General features: G+C 41.2%; 1 protein-coding gene across 5 annotated transcripts in view; it reads right to left on the bottom strand.

Annotated features, from left to right (window-relative positions):
- The window catches only part of ARNT2 (aryl hydrocarbon receptor nuclear translocator 2), a 107555-nt gene that overhangs the window by 33829 nt on the left and 51291 nt on the right, over positions 1–22435 (bottom strand). For all 5 annotated transcript variants that reach the window (XM_055811503.1, XM_055811498.1, XM_055811510.1 and 2 more), the window contains 4 exons: positions 12283–12385; positions 10225–10290; positions 9680–9765; positions 884–960 (listed from right to left, as the gene is read on the bottom strand). In XM_055811503.1, coding sequence (XP_055667478.1) covers positions 884–960; positions 9680–9765; positions 10225–10290; positions 12283–12385 — 332 coding nt within the window. The remainder of the gene's footprint in view (positions 1–883; positions 961–9679; positions 9766–10224; positions 10291–12282; positions 12386–22435) is intronic.

The raw sequence follows: 22435 nt of genomic DNA on the forward strand, positions 1-22435 counted from the left end.
CTGTTCAACTCAGGTAAGATGGGTTTGGCACCTGTGCTCTAATGAAAGGGTCATTCCACCTTGTCAGAAGGAGCGATGCCATCCTAGCAGATGGCAACGAGTGCAGGCCAACAGGAGATCATGCAAGAGGCTCACACACGTTCACCCAGGGCAGAATTCCCAGACCAGAAAGATAAGAACTGGCTTCCCTGCTGCGGTGAAGGAGATTCACCGCAACTGCTCTAGCTGCCACTCAGAACTCTCGTCAGCAATGGACAAAGAAGAAAACGTAACAAGTCGGTTGCAATCGGCTGGACAAAAAGGAAGTAAAGTTTTATTTCCACAGTTCCCTTGGCTGATATCACATCTGAATGCACAATACAATATACGCAGAGAATAAAGCTATTATTTGTGAAGCGCCTCTTGACTACCTTACCTTTACCGTTTTCAGAATGACTCCTGCAATCATAATTTTTCAAGTAGTTGATTAGTCAGAGAGAGAGAGCGAATGAAAGAGTAGCAGGAAGCATATCACTGGCTTTGGGAGCCACTTTACCTACCATCTGCAGCACTGAAGTACTCCCATGTTTCCCAGTATCTACAATATCCCAGCCCTACACATCCTACAGCATGGCAGGTCTGTCCGTGTTCATCTTCCAGGAGCATCTTTGCTGCTGTTATTGGATTAAGTACACATATGCACGAAAATCACATTTCCATTTTGCTCTGGTGACATGTTCTAAACAAGTCACTGGCTGCACACAGACATCAAAGTGCTTTATATTTTGGAAGCGTATTAGAAGTTATAGTCTAGTACCAGAACTTTGTGCAAATCTTTTATAACTAAACCACAACAGTGATCATGCTTTCAGAAGTAGTTTATATAAGGAGAGACTGGCATTACCTGAAGCCTTCCTATTGCCACGAGGCAGTATTTACTACCTTGTCCCACATCAGCGTCTTCTTCTGGTATAGTCATGCCTAGAGTAAACAGTAACAAATACTGTTATAATTAGGAAACTGGGACGAGCAGAGGTGCTGCTGGCCTGGTTCTATACTATTCTAAATCATACAAAACATCCTTATTCTCTTCTCTAGGATCCAGGCATTATCTCTGGGATCAGATCAGATGAACTTTCTCAGTTGTGCTCGACCCTACATATCTCTCCTGCATATACAGTACCCACGTCAGCAATTTTGGCTGCTGAAGACAAAGCAGATACAAAAATTCCATTATACACCGAGATGGACAGTAACACTGCCATGAGCACTGCTCCACAGCATGTTACTGGAACCATGTGGTGTCTTAACATAGTGGTGAATGCACGCCATGTTCAGTTTTCTTTGTGAATAATATAATGAGCTTTAAAAACGAGGCACAGCCTAGATTTTTCATTAACTTTGTGCTCATATTTAACAGCCGGTTTTACTTTTTTCTATAATGGACTAAATCTGGGTTGTTATGTTGAACAATTGAAAAAATGCTGATTCCTTGCTAACATTGCTTGTTTCAGCTGTGTAACAGGAGTAACTATAAACACAGGAATAATTTCAAAACATACAGGTACTGTTTTCCATCTCAGTGTTTCACAAATAGGAACATTCAGATAAGCACTGCCTACTTGCTAGTTGGCTAAGCCTTTAATTAAGGCTATTTCCCAACTCCAGTTTTCAGATATCAATTTCCTATGAAGCACTTGAAAAAACATCTTCCAAGAGTGACACTGCTGACTTATCTTAAGTGATTTGTAAACTCTTTCACAAGGCTTTTCAAGGAATTCAGTCGCAACAGGCACTGAATCATTCAAGAGGCACTTTAAAGAACTAATGAAATTAATTGTGCAGCAGTTACCAATTATGAAAAAACAGCCACTTTATTCTTAAAATCTGTAATTCCCGATGTACGTCAATCTTTGGACTGTGCAGGGGATGACAGCGTACAACTTAAATGATGCAAATTCTTAAATTCTTAAATTTCTGAAAAATGACTATAAATGCTGCTGAATGAACTGAAGTAGTCTCTGAAGGAAATTACTTTGTATCAAAATAGATAAATCTTATCTGACAATCAGTTTCTAAATAGCATTCTACAGGTATTTTTCAGTTCTCATTGAGCAATATAATAGAATAAAATATATAAAGTATGGAAAAAAAACCCCATTTTTTTTTCCTATAATATATTCAAATTTTATTTGCCATGGAATTCACAATTTTGCAGGCATAACTTCATCTACAGCCCCCAACACATAATAGGATTTTACCAGGGGATCACAAGAGCTTTACAAAGGAGGAGCATTAGTGCCCCTTCTCACAAGTGGGAACTTGAGGTACAGTATGAATTTCAGTGTCGCACATTACAAGATCTGGGCAAACCCCTCCTTGCCTTCTACCCTATGGTCTTCCCATCCAGAGATACAAATTTGGCCCTAAATAACTCATTAGCTTCTAAACCCATGTGTTATCCCTCACCAAATGCCAAACTTCTAAGAAATGTTTTCTTAGAAGCTGTATGAGAAGATCAAGGTCAATATGTGACTGTAGGACTACATTTTAAGAAATTAATCATTAAACACATAAGCTAAAAAAAAAACAACCCAACAACATTGGGTGGAATCAATACATGTTATTTTGTAATTAAACGTTATTTTGTGCTTCTGATAAGGGTCCCTCTGTGGGTTACTAGGGACCCAAACTTTCACTTAAGAACCTTCACCTGATTTAGAACATCCTTGAAATGAAGACAGTCTGCATTTACTCTCCTGCAGGAGTGTCCTGCGCTGCCTGCAGTTTATCAGGTCCTTCAAGCCATTAAAATTACAAAACCTTGTTTTGGTATTTCACACACCACTATTCCAATCTCTCCTCTGTTACACACTAGGGAAACCACAAACAAGATGCTGAACACAAATAAGTCCCATGCTCTGAGACACCAGCATCCCACAGGGAGCATCAACCATTGACATGAAACTATAGTTAAGAGACTCATATTACAGAAGTATTTTGTCTTCCTTCTTTGCTGTGCTTACACACAGTTATTTCTTCAATACAAGACTTAGTAATTAGCTAAGGACAGCTGCAACAGGCAAAGGAACTGAATTTGGCAGCCTCTGGAGAAAAAGACAGTAAACTACCTTGAAAAAGCAGCAGCAAACTTACCTACTCAAAATTGTGTCCACTTAAAGACAAAATTTTGGCAGACACGTGGCTACTATCTACTCACATACCTGTGGAGCACAGGGATGGTCAAGCTTCCAAAACTAAACTTAGACTCCTCCACATCAGCAACTTTAATTTTCAATAGGTAGAAACCAGCTGAGAACTGTGTGCAGTTACACAATGAGAAAAGGCAGCCAGCAGTTTCACCCAACAAAGTCGAGACTGGAGGTGTGAACCGAGAACAGGATAAATTAAATGACGCAGCAGTTTAGGAAGGACCATGAAGTCATTGACTCTGCTATGAAACAAACACAGCAGTGTACTAAAACAACCAAGCGAGGAAAGAAAGCACTGAACCGAAGAGTTGACCTAACACACTTTGGCTGGAAGATGGCAGCAGGGGATGGATGGGGAGTCTCTTGCTCCTCAGTCCTCAGCTCCACACAGCAGCAAACCTGCAAGTTCAATCATCAGCTGACAGAACAAACATTTTAAAAGTTGGTGCCTGAAGCTATCATGGTTCCATTCAGACATTCAGTATAGATGGTCTGACTCCGAAGACGGTGGGTGATTCCAGGCCCTGTCACCTTCAGAGGATTTTCTTGGTAGATGCCTGGTACTTCAGAGAATTAGACCACTTAAACACAGGGGCCCATGTGCTGTTTTAAGGAAATATAGGCATTCTAGTTGGATAGCATTAACCAAAAGATCCCTTTTAAATGGAGTTTTCCATTTGAGGACAATTTCAAAATATTTTCCCTTGACTTCAAAAGCTTTTTCAATCATTTCCTTAGCAGCACAGTGTATTGCAAAGGACAGCAAAGACACTCAGCTGGATGGCTTCCACTTTGCATAATCTTTTTTTCTGCAGCTTTCAACAACGCTTTCCTTTTTAGGAACTTGGTCCATCTTTATACTGCCCAAATAAACTCAAGGCAACATAAACAATCTCCAAAATTAAACCTAGCTAAGCAACATCATTTCTGATGTCACTCTGTTGGCAAGGGAGGCTGTTCTAATTTTCACTTTTTTTTTTTTTTTTTTCCCCCAAGGTGGATTATATTTGGTCTGTATAACACACTGGAAAATGTATTAGTTGGGCTATCCCACAAGACACCCTATGAATAAAAAACAATCTGGCTGGAATTAATCAATACACAACCCAGTGAATTGCAAACCCTTCCCTAAAAGTGCCTAGAGTGAAAATATGCCAGAATGATTGACTGCTCATCTTTCAGGGTAGGTACTATTACTGACAGCATTCCACAGAGGGAAATTAGTTTCTTTATTCCTTTGCTGATACTTACAAAGATTCAACTGTGGGTGTACTTATAGGGGAGGATGCATTTGTAGAAGAGATTTACTTTTGCTTTAGCATTCTTGCTACTGAACATACTCCAATACAGACAGGTAAATAAAGATATGTGTGCTGCACTTAATACTGCTTTGTCCCGTTCCTAACATAATGTAACATTGCTCCTTAACATCACCAAGTACCATCAGTATCTCCAAAAAATGTTGTGAAAGCCTTAAGGAAAGCAGCCATGAACTGATCTTTAGGGGGCATCAACAAAATAAACATACATTAGTTGATCACATTCTTTACGTGCAACCCTGATATAGGCTTTATTTCTCAATCCCAAATATATGCTCCTCTTGAATAATAAACACAGTGCTACACTTGTTCAAGTTAATACCAACAATTTGCAAAGCTAAGCCTACAACTGAGCATCACAAATAGAATGCTGTGCCATTAGAGGTTATATTTAATTTCCAAACGTCCTTTATGCCAGCAAACAGTTTCCCACAGAGCAATGGCATGTGTTTGTGTGGACAGAAGGAACTTCTTTGTTTTCCCAGTGAGCTTCCAGTTGGCTCTAACAACAGAACAGCTTCATTTTCTGCCTTCTTTCTCTACCCTCCTGCCCCATTTTTTCTGTGAGACATAGAACAGTGTTAGTGGATTTGTGGTTTTACTTCACTACACTCAAAAATAAATGATTTATGAGTCTTTAGAAGGATGCAATGTCAGTGTCCAGTGGCCGCTAGCAATCCCCTGTTAGTGCTTGTATCTGTGAGAACCATTTCTGACAGTTACATGCCTGTGCACGAAACTGTGTGACTTTATCTCCCATACTCAACAATGGAAAAAGGCTTTCACGAAAAAAGGCTGTGGATGTTTACAGCATAACAAGGAAAAATCTCATGAAAAATCCCAACAAAACCTAATTTTTTTGTTGTTGTTTGAAAAGCCTTAAAAATGACAGCACTGCAAAGAATATTCAAGCAACTATGTTGTTTTGTATTGGAAGAGGGAGCACTTTGCACAAAGTCCAGATTCTGGCCAAAACTTTAGAATAACCTAACAGCTTTGGCATGCTGTGGTTAAGACATTACTGTAAGTCTGACTTAGAAGACTAAAATGTTTCTTTTTTAACTAAGGAGAAAAAAAAAGATTTCCCCATTATTTGAATTTAACGTTATTCTGGGACCTTTTTTTAAGTTTCTGAAGTATGTATCTATCTAAGCCTTTTCATCACTATGTGTTTTTCTGCAGGTTCTGGCTTTGATTTACAGAAAACAACCAACATCCTGACAGACTGTATCTTCTCTCTCCACCAAATATTTTCCATCAATTGTTATGGTATGAAAAAAAAAACAACCTATTAGGAAAACATCGTATAGACCACATAAGACTCATTTCCTTTCAGGAATGAGATGTTCAGATGAGAAAAAAATCAGAAGAAAAGCAAATCTTGCTGAAGTTGAAAATTGAATGAGCAGGAGAAGGTCAGCATTTCTTAGTTTTGTGACTGGTTATGGAACGTGAAGAATTGCCTAGGCTAAGGATCACAAATTCTTCCAGCTGTGCTGCTTCGCCGGGAACAGTGGGACAAAAGCTGGAATTGGTGCTCAGCCAGTTTCAAACAAGGGGTCTTTTTACCTCATTCAAAATAATCCAACACTACACTGTCATTATTTAATCTAACATGCAACGTAGCTGGTTGGAATGTCGATCTGGAATATCTGACTCCTTTGACTTCTACAAAAGTTTACCCCAATTATTTGAGGCCAACATGTAATTTATAGGGATGTAAGTGTGTGGGTATCATGTGCCGAGCTTTGGACTTGAGCTTAGTTTTACCCTTCTCTTGCCGGCATAATGGAGGAAAATGAACAGACCATTAACAAACAGCCTGAACGGAGGATGAGGCATGATGCTTCCTGTGTTTCCTCTCCCATTTCTCAGTGAAAAAGGGGCAAAAAAAAAAAAGGCAAGCTAGATGTGCAACAGTGTTTTCATGCTAACCACAGACCTGAGCCATAACAGAATTTGCCTTCTACTTTAGATCTCTGAAAAAACCACAATCCAGTCCTTAAAATATGCCACCATGCTGATACCAGCTGTCTGTAGTTTGTTTTCACCTGTTTAAAGTCCTTAAATTACTGAAGAGATTTAGCATAGATGACTCACAGCAGCAGCGTTGTCAAACCCAATAGGCTATCACACTAATAATGATCAAAGAGCAGTGCTTGCCATGGTACTTCTGTATCAATGCTGATTGTGTTATAATCAGTGTGGGACTAAAAAAATGAACACATTGGCCACAGACAATGCAATACAACCCCAAAAGAAAAAATACCACCTGTTAAACAAATGACATTAGGTACAGATTAAGTGCATTTGCTAATTAATTGTTATTTCATTTATGAAAGTATGTTTTGTATGTTGCATATAAGTTCTATAATGCACATGCCACAGTGCATGCTCTAAAAGAAAAGGATATGGAGTTTATATTAGAGTGTCCACTTGGCAACTGAAATATAAATGCAAATGATCTTTTCAATAGCTAAATTTTTAAACAGCTGTGATTTAGCACAAACCCATTTATTCCCAAGAACCCAGAGATGATGCAAAGGTCAGGGGCTTGCTCCTCTCTGATTTGAACAAAAGTAATTTTATTACAGGGTAGAAAAGCCTTAGCAAATTCAATTACTGCTGCAGTTATTCCATTTGCTTTGCAGATTATGGTTGAATATACCACTGGAAATGAGGAAAAAAATGCAGCGATGTCGCCATTGACTTACCCAAATGTAATGGGGACTAATTCAGCCCACGGATATTCCCATTCAACTCCACAAGTCAATGGATACACAACAATCACCAACACAAAGTGGGGAAAACTGGGAGGGCAAATAAACACTCATAGAAGGGGCCCCAATTCAGTACTATCTGGCCTGAAAAAGGCACTCGGGCATGACTATTATGAGTAACAATTTGGATGGTAACAGAAAAGACTATTGAAATTCCACATAAGGCTGTCAAAATCGAAAATATCCCTTAGGATTACGCTATAGTTCGGAGGCATTAACCTTGTGGAGAAGCATTGGGATATCATAAGGGAGGGCCATATGGTTTTGAGGAGTGGAGTAACAGAAATGGGATGAAATTCAACATTACTAAATGCATAAGCATGCACTTGGGGACTAATAACAGTCATAAACTACAGCAAAAAAAAAAAAAGGGATGAAACTTCATATTACTAATTGAAAGATCACACCAATTCAAAGCTATTTTTGCTATGAACTGGAAGATCTGGAGTTGACAACTGAGAAAAAGGCAGCCTGGTATATATATCAGGCAATTTAGGATGTCAGCAGGATGCACTATACAAAAGAGAAGCATGCCATATCAGATGCTACCAGCCAAGATAGGAAATACCATTTTCATTATACATCACTACAATCTCATCTGGAACAAGAGTTTATAGTGCCAGTCACCCACATTTTGAAAAGTTAATGAAAACACAAACAAGTGCAGAGAAAAGACACAAGGATAAAGAAGAGAATGCATTGTGAGAATGGAGATTAGAGGAAAAGGGCTGGTTTAACTGTGCAAAGTCAAGGCTGACAGGATATGACACCCTTCTGGAAATGCACCAGAACACTGCAGAGCGACAGAGACACAAAGCAGGAAAACTCCTGTTCGATCTTCAGTGAAATAAAACCAAGAATACACTGGCATAAGCTTCCCATAAACTAATGAGGATTGGAAATTAAAAAGTTTGTTAAGCATGGAAGAGCAGTGGGGATTTGGAAGAGCTGGAGATGGGGAAAACACCTCGCTGACGTGAACTGGAACTCACAATATGATACCTGGCAAATGGGTACTCAAAGATCCAGAAAACCTTTTTCATCCCATGCTCCTGCACTGCCGTGCCTGCTCCCCTACAGAAATGGCAGCTGGAAGTTGTATACTGCTGACATTGTAACCTGGCACCGATATGAGTTCATGTGTTTGCAGCTCTGCATTAGCAACATACACCCCTGAAGCGTCCGATCTCTTTAAACATCCCACAACACGCAGCAAGCTTTTCATTCGAGCTAAGCAAGGAGCTGAAAGAAACCCCGTTTGACCTGCACCTTCCTGAAGAAACATCCCGTACATCAAGGCTGAATTCGACTACATTTGGAATTACTGATAGAAAAGTTAATCTCTTTGTGGAAGAAAAAATAACCCAAACCCTTTCATTTTCATAGAGCAATTTACACACTGTGCTCTCACTCTTTTGAGACAGAAATGACACTGAAACATTTTGACTCCTACAGCACACTGAAGTCTACTAAATCCTATTAGCAACAAGAGGGGAGGTTTTCCTCCTCTTCTGAAACTGCAGTTCAGCAGGAAATCAAGAAGTAGTTCACATCTGCACACCACTGCACAGACTTGGTGCAAACCAGCTCTTAGCATTCATAATCCCTGGACAAATGTGATTTATGCTTGCGGTGTAAGACCACAAAAGGGCAGGACAACTCATGGTTTGATTCATGCCAGCAGGCGCTGTCATATTGCAAACAGCCTCTTCAACTACTGCAAGCGCCAAGGTCAACTAACCCAGTTCATGATGATGTCTGGATGAGCTCCACTGTCTCCTCTTTCAATTTTTCAAAGGTAAATATTCCCATATGTAATACTGAGTTACTGTAGGTAAATGTTTTCCTCTGTAGTTCAAAGAAACATGCCAAGAGTTGTTTCCCAGAAAAACACCCTCAAAACAGAATTTATCACAAACACTGAACATTCTCCACTAACGCCACCCACTGTGAAGACCTATGCACCTAAACAGAAATTACACATCTTCATACATAGGTGCTTGCAATTCAGCACCTAAATGTAAAAGCACTGTCCTATGTTTCTAAATGCTTTGTATCTACCTTCTTAAAATTAGGCCATTTTTATGTTCATTCATCGTACTGAAAACTTTTGGTCCCAGTTGCTGGAATCCTGCATTACTGACAATTCCTACAGTTCCTCTGTGCCAATGAAACTGGGAAGGGTTTCACATGGAAAAATGGGGAGGCTCTGAGTGAGTAACAGCAGTTGCTTTCTTGATATCAAATCTTCTCAAGACCAGATGGAATTGGTTACCCCACTAAAATTCAGCCTGGTTTTGTACCAGCAAAGGAACCTGAGCCAGGTTTTCAATTGTCTTGAAGACAGTGTGGTACACACCACCTTCAACGAGATCAGACAGATACATACCTGCTGGTGGCCAGGCCTTGATATAGCCAGTGCAATGGACAACAGCATACTGTGCTTCGCCTTCTTTTACTGGGCCAAGGCCATTCCTAAATGGAAAGGAAACACAGAAGTATTATGTTGACTGACTTTCAGAAGAGCTTTATGCTTTTAAACTACAACTACTAATGATTTCCTGGTATTTGCAAGTTATGTTAGAAACAACCCACCATCAGCGTAGAGTTCTGTATGATGTCAGCTCCATTACAACGCTACTCAAGCCATACCTGTTTTCCATAATATTTCTCTGAGAAAGATACTGGAAGCTTATTTCAGACATGGAGCTGGTTAAGACAAAGTCGTCGAGAGACTTGTGCAAGGTTTACAAAAAGATCCAGTGACTCCACCACAGCTGAATTTAGTGGCAAGCTCTCTCTTGAAACTCAGTGCTGTTTTACACTGTGTGCTAACACATGTTTGTCCAGTAGTACTCCTTGAGTGAGCTTAGCCCAGTGGAAAGTAAGAGTGCTTATGGCAACTAACTGTTGCGCTAAATTAAGTAAAAGTACCTGTATCTTTTTCTCATGGTGGTTATTCTGTTCAGAGGTAAATGATCCAGAGGAGCATTTCCACACCTAGAAGTAAATTAATATTTGAAAGGGCTCAAAAAAGAAATCTAAATACTCAAGATGAACATGCATTTTAAGATGTTTATTAGCATATATAAGTAGACAATAATGGATACTTATTTCTGATAGAAAGTCACAGATTCATGTTTTCTTAGAACTTGAAGCTTTCACAGACTGAGCTTTTTGAGTGTGGTACAAATATTGTCTTTACTTTATAAAGAAAAATAGAAAAGACTACAAAAGGATTCCCTCCTGCACACCCCCAACCTAAAGACTATTTGAAATAGATATTCCAAGAATGGCTAAAGAATAGATACACTTCAAAATACTATAAAACAAGGGTGAAAACTAGAGAAGAATGTAAGTCAAGCCCCCAGATATCCACACAAATCAACCTCAGTGTTTCAGTAGCTCCCCAGGACAGAGCATTCTGACTGCCATACACCAGCTACTATGTTAGTAGATACTAATCTAATGTTTACAACCACAGACTATTTACACTGTCAAGTAACTTTGTTTAACACTTGTCCATGTATATTTTGTGATATTTCTAACTATGCTGAACTGCATAATTTTAACAATCCATTTGAAGCTGAGTAAATAGTTTGAAGGGTAAAACCAGTTCATTTTTAATGGAAAAAAAGAACAATAACAATGAAAGAAGTAATCACAAGGAAAGTTCACATTATTTGATGCTCATTCTTCCCACAAGTTTGTCGTTTGGTTTTTTTTTTTTTTTCTACCAGTCACTGCCAAAGAGAAGGAATGAACAATTAAAATAAGATTTAGAATTACAAAAACAATGGAGCTACTGGCATGCATAAAATTACTCTCGTGCACTGGAGTTTACAGAATCAGGGTGCTAGGGAATAACTGCAATCTGAACTGTTGTTTTAAAAGCTGGGGCACAACTGTAAACAGGACATTTGGCCTTGTTCCCTTCGCACAAAGAAGTCCTCACATGATCACTGTGTGCAGCTTGGAGGAAGAGAAAGCAATGTTCCCAGCTCTGCCAGCCTGTGTTTCTTTCCCCCCAGTTAAGGGGGGAAAGACGCTATAGCTCTGAATTCTGATCTTGCAGGTATGAAGTATATAAACCCCTTACAAAGGCACCCAAGAGCCATACATTCAGCCTCCTCACATGAATGGAAGAAAATCCACCACATAACCTAAGAACAGGCATCTGTTTTAATGTGTGAAATATTTTGCTTTGCATGTTTCATTCCATAACAAATTTGCATCGTCTGTTTTCAGCATATATACTGGATATAGGCTGCAGATGCAATTGTGTACTTTCCCTCCCTAACCACACAGACAGAAATTTATTGCAATAGCGACAGGCATTTTATCCCATTAGCACTCGAACAACAGAAGTGCCCACAAGCCCCAGTCAGAAGAACTGGGCTGGCAAATCTCTTTAAAGCAGCCCAAGCAATGCAGGAGAAGTTGGAAAATTGCAAAATAAAAACCCTCTAACAATTACTCATTTATCTAGCATCAACCAGCTGACATCTGGTTAATTCATACCAGGCTTAGGTTAATTCCTACATAGCTGGCAAGTTTGTAGCTGAATTCCTGTTTGTCTTCAAGATTCTTTTAGTATTATTGGTTTGCTGAAAAAATACACAAGAGTTGGTCTTTCGTTACACTTGTGAAAGTTTTGTTCCCAAAGTATTGATTCGAACAATTTGACTAGAAGAGACAATGGCTTACATTCCAGGGGTGAAGTTGTCATGAAGTTCTCTGGGGAAAGCATCCTACACCCCACACTGATAAAAATAACTGCAACACACAGATGAGGTGTTATTTTGTCATTAAAGGAAGACAAGTTTCAGTTTTACTCCAGTTCCAAAAGCAAGATCTTTGGAAATGCTTAATGGGAGAGTGTCATTACAGCTTTGTTTCCTAAGCGAGGTAAAATTAGTGCAATAAGGTATCTGAAGTCTAATCTGAGACAGGACTGGAACCATCACAGGAATACAAGGTAAAGGATAATACCTCATCCTGCAAATGAAAGAGCGCCTTGATCCCATGCACATTCTCATTGAAGACTGCTGACCCTCTTTCTTTACTGTTCCAGTCTTCAAGTCCAGGATTCGTCCTAGAAAAGCCAGGGAGAGCAACTGATGTTCAGTACATAAGTTTAATTCCATTTACTACGAACTGAGACGACAGTAAGTTCATTAGCTAAATGTCATCAGCCCAGTTGGGGGAAAAACACCAACAAAAAATCTTGACCATGGTCTCACACAGGTTATGTGCTGGCTTAACTAATGACTTCAGTGAAGCTGACTGAGTCACAACAGTGATGGCTCTTTTCTCTGTTGGCCCAAGACCAACTTCCAAGGCAGGGTCAAACGTCTGGAGGCAGAGAATGACAGCAAGCATTTTTGACTCGATCTGCTCGTTCCACTCTTTACCAGAACTGTGGATAAAGCAACATGCATCATTCCCCTGACAGCTGCCCCTCCTCCCCTCTGCCTTTATGCCTATCCAGGACGCTTCCACCATACCACCACCTCACATATTCAGAACTGCAGTGATGGTGAGGAACACAAAAGATCAAGATTTTCTCCTTGATGATAAGATACAGGTTATGTCACAACAGCACTTGTGGTGAGGCACTTTCAGAGTGGATAAAAACCTGATGTATCGGGCTATTTTTAAAGTTAATTTTCAGCCGGATCAGGGAGACGATCTGACTCACCACAAGCAACATGAGTCTATGCAAGGTCCGTGGCTGGACCCTGCTGATCAGCAATAAGCTGACTACAAACCTCAGGATCTCAGCCCACTGACAAAGCATTGAAAAGGGATGACAGCTACCAAGTCATCTCAACAGAGCACTGAGCTGACACTATAACAGTAAGCTGAGGGAGGTCTTTATTAAAAAACAAAGGTAGCAAGGTGGTAACAGAATAATCTTCCCATTCTCCTGAGACAAAACACAAGGCAGTGATTACCACAGAGAGGTTCAGATCAGTGGTGATGCGGTACAGGGTATCACCTAGAATCCTACTGTTTCACACCAAAGAACTAAGAATGGACTTTGGCATCTACAGCTCAGTTGCTAACAGATGACTATAAAATCTTGTGCCTTAGTAACACAGACTAAAAATGAATAACTGGCCCAGATCCACAGTGCTTCAGGGCTGGATACAGCCACAAATGTGACAGTGGGCAAGAGAAATGCAGCGGAACAGCTGCCGGACAATTAAATGACAGCTACCAGCGCTGACGACACAAGACCATGAGCAAACCTACATGTTTAAAGGTGAGTGTCTTTCAGTAACTGAAACTATATAAGCCAAGTCTTTACTATGATATAACTAGACAAGTCTACAGCAAAATATGATACCGTACTCTGTCGATACTAAACTGAAGAAATAACACAGAATACGTTCAAGGCCTCCCTCACCAGATTTACTCACAACTTTCTGTCCAAAAATGAAGCATGAAATAATCCTACTGCCAAACGTTAATTTCAGAAGTACTTTAACTGAAAAATATTTACCTCCATCCATGAATGGGAATAAAATAACTTACAAAACAGTTTAAAGATTATTACTTTAGATAAGGAACTAGGCAGCAGCATTTTATTCTTAAGGTATACTCAAGATTACTTCTGGAGGATAGCCATCCTTGTCAACAGAAGGTTAGATAGCATTTGGTATAGCTCCAAGGTATAGATATATCTCAGATGGTTAAGTTGTTAGCAAGCCTGGGACCAGTTCCTAAAGATGCTTCAATTCAAAGCACTGCGCTACCAGCACTCATACCACTGTATTTCTCAGCTCAGTTTATGCTGACCCTATGATGTAGGATGGATCTAAGCTTCAAATCCACCTCCCTCCCCTGCATCCAAGGGTCTCTCTCAGTCTCATTTTCTACAGGTAAAGCCACGGTCTATTTCCCCACCAATTTAGAGAAATAGAATATCATTACACAGGAGGCAAACAGACTCACAAATGAAGGCAACACATGATGAAGCAAATAAAGACAGAATATATGTTCAGGACCCAATGGCTGTTCATATTGAGCATCAAGACAAATCAAACTATTAAAGGCATTTTTCTCTTTGGACACAATAACTTTGTCATACACATCATCAAAAGAAAAGTCATTTTCTGTGCACTTTTATTTTTTTGCATCCCAATTTAAATTCTTGAAGTGACACAAACAATCCAAAAGCAGTGACAGTAAATGTAAGTCAAGCAGCTCATAGAAAATTCTCATTTTTTATCATTCAAGAGCATCTATAAAAATAAATATACTTCACAACTATGTGGTTGGTAAGCCTAAAACTGCTGACACATGTTCCTTTGGCATGTCTGGAACCCCCGACAACAAAAGTCATAGTTTTTAAATATAGCTTTTTGTTTGGCAATGTCTTAGAAATATGTACCAGATAAATAGTCTAAATTTTGCCCTGACTTACAAAATCACTGCAGGGGGTATGCGGGGGTATGAGTCAGAGAAACGTGTGGTGCACAGATATTATGACAAAGTGCTCTCAACAGCTTGTTTCAATAGTCAGTCATGTGTGTATTAACCTTGCAGAGCTCTAACAATATAGTGCAGATTTTGATAAAGAACAAGCAGCTTGTGTCTCATACTATTAAACACTTACAATCAAATTATATTAAAACGAGGAAGAATTATAGGTGACTAGACTAAGGATAAAGCTTTCAATTTATCTCAAACATGCTCATCTGTGCACTCCCTGGCGTAAGAGGGATCTCCTAAGACCCAGCATACCAGGGCTTGTTGGAGCTTTGAAGTTAATAATACCGGTGTTGCCAGGTGTGCAGAGCATATCTGGGAGAGTAAACTGGGAAGAAACCCACTGTGAGATCTGCACGCAACCAGTGCAGCCACGCAGCACAGGTAGAAGCTAGCTTTGGGAAAGGAACGGCATTATACTACATTCTTGCACCCTGGGTCTGCTGCAGTCCTGCACACACCACCGAGAGCTTTCTCTTGCACCCTGTGTCTGCCTGCAGTTACTGCACAGACACCACTAAGGGTTTTCTCTGCAGAGCTCTCCTATTTCATGATGGCCATCTGGATACAGTGTTACCACCTTTTATTTCCACCCTAACTGCTCGAAAAACCGTCTTCATTTCTAGACCTAGACTTACAAGCACTTAGCTTTTACCAGATAATTCCAAAGGCGGCAAAGAGACAGGAAACAGTGAAGTCAGGACATGCTGGAGTTGTACCCCAGTGTTTGTCGTGACTTCTTATTGCTGTGACAATCTGCAACGGTGACAATAAAATGTCACCTGGTCTCAAGACAAAAGTCCCAGCCATTTCTCCTAGGCTCCCTGCCACTCCACAGCTGACTGAGAAGGGAATGGACCCACACCACTCTGCTTCTGCCAGCATGGAACTGCAAAATTATCTTTTACCTGCTTTGGTATCAACTATAGTTCACTGCAGCTGCTCATGCGATGGACCTTGGCAGGCCCCATGCTGCGGTCCAAGCAAACTGGCATAAATCACAACATGTCCTATGGACAGCTCAGTTCAAGGCGGTGGCATGCTCTGATGAGAGCTCCATCACAGAACGATAAAATATTCGTATCTCCATGTGTTCCTGCATCTTTTACACTGGTACTGCTACCTCGGTGATAAATGCTCAGTTAGGTTTCTCCACAGGAAACACATACAAAGTACATCCAATATTAAAGTTGGCAATTATGTTCTTATTAATAAGAAATATTCTAGGATGCTCTGACAAATTCTGTTAACTGAATAGCGCACATGTACATTTTTAAAATTTCTTCTAGTTTCTTCAGAAGAACAGTTTTAACAACCCAGTGCCACCACCAGCTGGATCCCTTATGAGCTTCCCCATAAACTGGTAATTGCAAGTAGTCCACCTTCACGTTAAACTTTTCCCCTCTCCAGCTCCAGACACAACCTTCAGATACAGCAAGTGTAGGATGTGTATCTCCATCACAGCACTACTGTGACTGACACTGCTGTCTTATTACCATTTACAGCAGCTGCACAACTCAGAGGAAACCAGAATTTACTCTGCTGCAAAAGAGAAAGCAAATAAATGAGTACAATGCTTATTAAAACCAGCACACAAATCTCTCTGGTTGGTCCAGGTATAATTGATAATTTGTTGAAATCTACCCACTACAATCCCCATCCAGAAGGCAGTATTGCTTAAACCTGCAATAAACTAGTCCTCTGAGCAGGAATCAACCACATGACCCAGGAACCTGGGACCACAGAGGTGAGGACAGTGTGCGAGTGACTCATTATTTGGGTAACACTACAGAAGTCATATAAAGGTCTTCCCAGTAAAAAGATTAGTTAGCAACAGATTCCAGTACTGAGGATACAAGCCAGAAACATTCCCCTTGTGTTATGCTGCAGCATCTTTTCAAAGATGCTCTAAAAACTTTCTTATAATGATCAAGGGGACAAATGTTCGCATTGGCACAGATACACCCCTTGTGTGTGCAAATAGTGAATGGATTATGCACAAACCTTCCTGTTCTGGATCTACAGTTCCTACCGTGAATGTTCAAATACCTTTTCTGTGCTTGCAATGTTTGAGATGAACGTAAGCCAAGGACTGGCCTGGGCCTACTGAAGTTCATGGGGTTTCAAATCTGGGAGTTTGGCTCAAATCCATCTTTACACAATAGCACCAGCCTGTTAGAAAATTCATTCCTCCACGTTTAAGCACTGCATGCTAAGGTTTATAGTCTGGTAATCAAACACAGTCTGTTCATTGTTACTTTTTCAGGGTTTTTTTGGTTTGGGGGGGGGGGGGGGGTTGGGGTTTTTTTTGTTGGTTTTTCTTTTTTTTCTTTTTTTGTGGATTCAAAACTTCATAATCTTCAACGCCTAATTTTACTACAAATGCTTTCTCTGCTGGATTTCAAGTTCCTAAGAATCCTACAGTCTCTAGTTAGAAAGGAGGGTTGTTACATAAGGGTATTCTGCAAAAATTTCAGTGTAAGTTGAAATGGCTGTCTCTAAAAACAATAATATGGTATTCACATCCAGTTTGCAGCATGAAAAATAACCTTTTAGAGCAACAAAAGACTACTACCTGCTTACAAAGATCAGAAGAAATCTGTTTTTGCCTCAAGCACACAAAAATACTGTTGGCAAAGTACATGACAGAATTTTCCACTTCCCTCTAACTTATCAGTAGATGGACTGCTATCTTGAACAGAATCTTGGACCTGATAAGGAAACAGTCTGCATTAATATATGGAGTGTCCCTTGCTCTCAATACCTTCAGCAACCCAGCAAACTTTGTGCTGTAGATGATAGAGTCTTGTCTTACAAAGGACTAGTCAGGTATTTCATAATCATTGTCAGCCACCGGATTGTCTACATATTTCTTTCCAGGCAAAATAAAATAGAGGATAAACCAAGTTTGGTTTGGACAAGATAACAAAAGATGACTTTGTGCTCATTAAGTGTACTCCCCAGGCTACTCACGGAAGACAAACAGAACACAGGAATACAGCACCCAGAAATTCTTCTGAAAACTAAACACATCTTTATCTTACTATAAAAATGGAAAGAGCAAGAGAGGGATGCAGGAAAACAAGAGGAAATAATTAAAAATAAAAACAAAGTAACGATCAAGATACCAATGCTTCTGGACACAGCTCCAAATGTAAGCTGACCCTCAAACTTACGGGTCAGAGAACAAAGGACTTCTTCTATGGCGATGCTTAGTCTTTATTAGTACATTAAGTCTTTAGAAATAAGCGGTAGAGATCAGCTTAAAGATGTGTGTTCTCAACTAAAACTACTAGGTACTCATCCATCACACAGAAGCGCAACACTGCAAGCAAAATATTTATCATTTGTAAGGGGGCAGCACAGAGAAGTCTATCACTCATGAGTGTAGCATCAAAAACCCAACTGTTACTGTATCCTGGCATATGAAAGATGCGCATGAAGACAGCATTAGTGGTTGGACACTGACTCCACAACAGTTTGTACAGATAGAAGACACAGGTAGCTGCTTGGGATAAACAATCAACTTCCAGAAAACAAAGCAAAACATCTTTTTAAAAATTTTTCTTTTATCAGTTTACATATATACACTGACTACAGCTGAACATTCAGCTTTACAGCCACTAAGGTACTCAGCTAACAGAGTTCCTCTTGGAAACAATGGATGCATTATGAATACATAAACAAAATGTCTTTAATAAGAAGATTAAATAGCCTGAATTTCATCAATTTATATGAAATTACTCTTGATAATCTCATGGCAGAGCAAAGCAATTATTCTGCATTAATTCGACAATTAAAAAAAATAAAAACCTTTAAAAATTCATACCCTTGCAATTGTAAGGGTTACCATTTTCTCTCATGTTTAATGCAGCTCTGCAACTGCTTTAAGCTCTATTGCATTTAATAAATACACATTCACCCCGTGGATCCCACCAAAAAAACTTACAGATGATCTAAGAACACATTAAGAATCAAAACTGTGATGCACATACAGTATTTGAAGGCTCTCTTTCCAGGAACTCACATTTACATAAACCAGAGGCAGCTTGCAATATACAAATAAACCATTATACACATAAAAAAAAAAAAAATCCTGGTCACACAGCTATTCTCTCAGCATTCTGGGGTTTATTATTTAGATGAAGGTAACGGTCATAAAAGCACTGACATATCTACCATGTACATACACATGTTAGAGTACACAGTCCCTGTCCTGAAAGCCCAAGTGCCTGCCCTCGAAATGACAAGGTATTTACCATGGGGCTCGGGGGACCGAGCACAACTACCACGGTGCAGAGATGTGCTGCTGGTCCTCCATGTATCCTCTACAAACAGAGCATCTCTTCAGCATCACAACACAGAGGCAGGAACTGTGTGGAGTTAATGCACCAAAGGCTACAATCGTAATAAAACTGTACCCACAAAAAATGCATCTCCCTGGCCTCTCACTGAGGGGAAAGCAAACACGGGAGCACTAAGAATAGCCTGGACACTCAAAACATAAGTGGACTTGAGACCATCCTAACTTCAGATTACAAAATAAGGGCAGAAACACATGACTGGCACCAGTTACACTGTGCACCCAAAATCAGCACTGAGTTTACAGCGTGCCTCTCCTGCTCACACCAGAGGTTACAGTGCAGCGCTCTCAGGCAACGCCCGCTAACCTGGTGTTTATTTTATCACCGCTAGTTCATATTTGCTGCGCAGTTAATGGCCTTTTAAATCTACAACAAAAAAAGACACCAATTCTCGATAACGTTAAAAACACATTGAGAGGCCACGAAGAATGTACAGCTCTAGAAAGCACAAGCCTGATGAGGTTGTTTTTAGAGAACAGATTAGCTAACTCGTGATGCTTAACTCATTCACCAAAGAACCCTGCTCATTCACAAACAACCCCAGCGTGCAGGCGCTGGCACTCCTCGCACATTTGCCTTCCTCTGCATCAGACGCAGCACCGCCACGTGGGACTGCTGCCAGGGCTCGCAATGATGCAGAGCAGATGGGCTCATAGCAGGCAGCAGGCGCTTTCTCTTTCATACTTTGGATTCATGCAAAGTAAGTACCATTGCTGCATTGTTAGGGGTGTACATATAGTTTTAATACACATGTGGAAAGTTTTAATTCACATGTGGAAAGGGTCTGATCTTCAGACCGTCTCCTCTGTGGGTGCAGGAGCCCCTGGGTTCTGCCTGGAAGGTGTCTGGTAGCACAGGTCATCGCTTACTGGTATCATAGCCTTTATGGACCACAGTCACAGCTTCAAGCCCCGGCTTACAGGAAGCTTAGGACATGGCAGGGGAGAACATGTTTGATTGTTTGTAGATGGTCAATGCAATCTAAATTTCCTGATATTAAAATCACAATCCTACCAAATCTTCCAAGGCATGGGTCAGTAGGACTTTGAGGGAGGTAGCACTGTGGGTGGGAGCAAGGTCTCCCCATGCACACCCAACCCTTGCTTCCCAGCTGGTCTGACTGTACAGAACAGGCTGGGACCTCCCCACAGGAGCCCCACAAGGCTGTACAGCAAGCCAACATTTACACCTTTGTCCTCTGCCTTCTAGGGTTTTGTGCCCTGGCCCAGCTTCTCCAGAAGAGCAAAGCCACGGGGACACTGGTATACCAATACCCCTTGAGAATACAGTACAACTGTATAATCAGTCAGCCTCACACAACCTGGAACAAAATCAGGGACCACACAGGACTTCCCAGCTGTCATTATACTGCATACGTATCAACCAAGAAGCTTGCGGGATGGCAGGGATAAAATGCAATCGCTCTCGCTCCAAAGTTGGCAGTGCCTTCCACCCAAATGTTACAAGACTGCTACAGCTCTCGCAGGCTGGGGCTTCACTGTGCTCGTGTGTTTGTTGTATCATGCAGCAGGAAACAGCACTGTATCCCTACCCCACCGTACACACTACGTGACAAAGCATCGCTAATACACCGATAAATATATCGGTAAACAAAATAAATAACTGGCTCCGGTCATGTACTTATCCGCAGCTACTAAAGCAATGTCGAGAGGAGATCCACACCTTCACTCTTATTTTAAAGATGAGGGCACTAAAGCCCAAAGGAAAGACTTCTCTTGCCTGCAGTCAACCAGCAGTGGAGGCGCAGCCAGAACAGGGTCCACGCTTGAATAAGCAATATGAGTTCTCAGCAGAGCAGAGCTGTAGATAAAAATTCTCAATAACATAATCCACAGTGATTCTCAGAAAGTCCATAAAGATCTCATGACAACTCTATGCTTATCAGGGCATAATCAGCTTAAAAGAGAAATAAACATGATTATGCTTCCAAAAGAAGACTATAGGCTAGGTTGCAGATTCATCTTTCTTTATATCCAGTGATAACCTCTTGATGTATCAGCGTAGAACCTGAAACAAATCAGTCCAAATAAGGAAAAGAAATCTCACTTGAATCAAATACTCCACTTTCACGATGCTACTTAGAACCAGGACATGCTCTCTATTGCTCATTTTCCCCTCTCCACTCATGAAAAACACTCCTGAACTACCTGTCCCACAAAGATGACTAATGTTCCACTAATGTGGGTGTCCAAGTGGAGACCAGCGACGAGTGGCGTTCCTCAGGGGCCGGTATTGGGTCCAGCGCTGTTCACCATCTTTGTCAGTGACGTGGACAGTGGGACTGAGTGCACCCTCAGCAAGTTCGCTGATGACACCAAGCCATGCAGTGCAGTCAACACACTGGAGGGAGGGGACATTATCCAGAGGGACCTAGACAGCCTTGAGAGGTGGGCCCGTGTGAACCCCATGAAGTTCAGCAAGGCCAAATGCAAGGTCCCACGCCTGGGTCAGGGCAATCCCAAGCACAAATACAGACTGGGTAGAGAATGGACTGAGAGCAGCCCTGAGGAGGAGGACTTGGGAGCTCTGGCTGACAAGAAGCCCAACATGACCCAGCAATGTGCACCTGCAGCTCAGAAAGCCAACCATACCCTGGGCTGCATCAAAAAAGCATGACCAGCAGGGCAAGGGAGGCGATTCCCCCACTATCACCACCTCTGCTCTCATGACACCCCACCTGGAGTGCTGTATCCAGCTCGGGAGACCCCCAGCATAAAAAAAGACATGGACCTGTTTGAATCAGTCCAGAGGAGAGCCACAAAGATGATCAGAGCACCTTTCCCATGAAGACAGGCTGAGAGAGCTGGGCTTCTTCAGCCTGGAGAAGCGAAGGCTCTGGGGAGACCTTACATCACCTTCCAGTACCTAAAGGGGCCTGTAAGAGAGCTGGAGAGGGGCTTCTTACAAGGGCAGGTAGTGGCAGGACAGGAGGGAATGGCTTTAAACTGAAAGAGGGCAGATTTAGGTTAGCTCTTACAAAGAAATTCTTCACTGTGGGGGTGGCGAGGCGCTGGCCCAGGCTGCCCAGAGCAGCTGTGGATGCCCCATCCCTGGCAGTGCCCAAGGCCAGGCTGGACGGGGCTGGGAGCAGCCTGGGCTGGTGGGAGGGGTCCCTGCCCATGGTGGGGGGGTTGGAACTAGATGGTCTTTAAGGTTCCTTCCAACCCAAACCATTCTGTGATTCTATGATTATAAATATAAACCATCAAAGCTCACTCTCCTCGCTAGCCTAGCTTCTCTGGGGGACTATTTGAACCTCTCTA

The sequence above is a fragment of the Falco peregrinus genome, chromosome 1 (genome assembly GCF_023634155.1).
Source record: "Falco peregrinus isolate bFalPer1 chromosome 1, bFalPer1.pri, whole genome shotgun sequence".
In the NCBI taxonomy this organism is placed as follows: domain Eukaryota; kingdom Metazoa; phylum Chordata; class Aves; order Falconiformes; family Falconidae; genus Falco; species Falco peregrinus.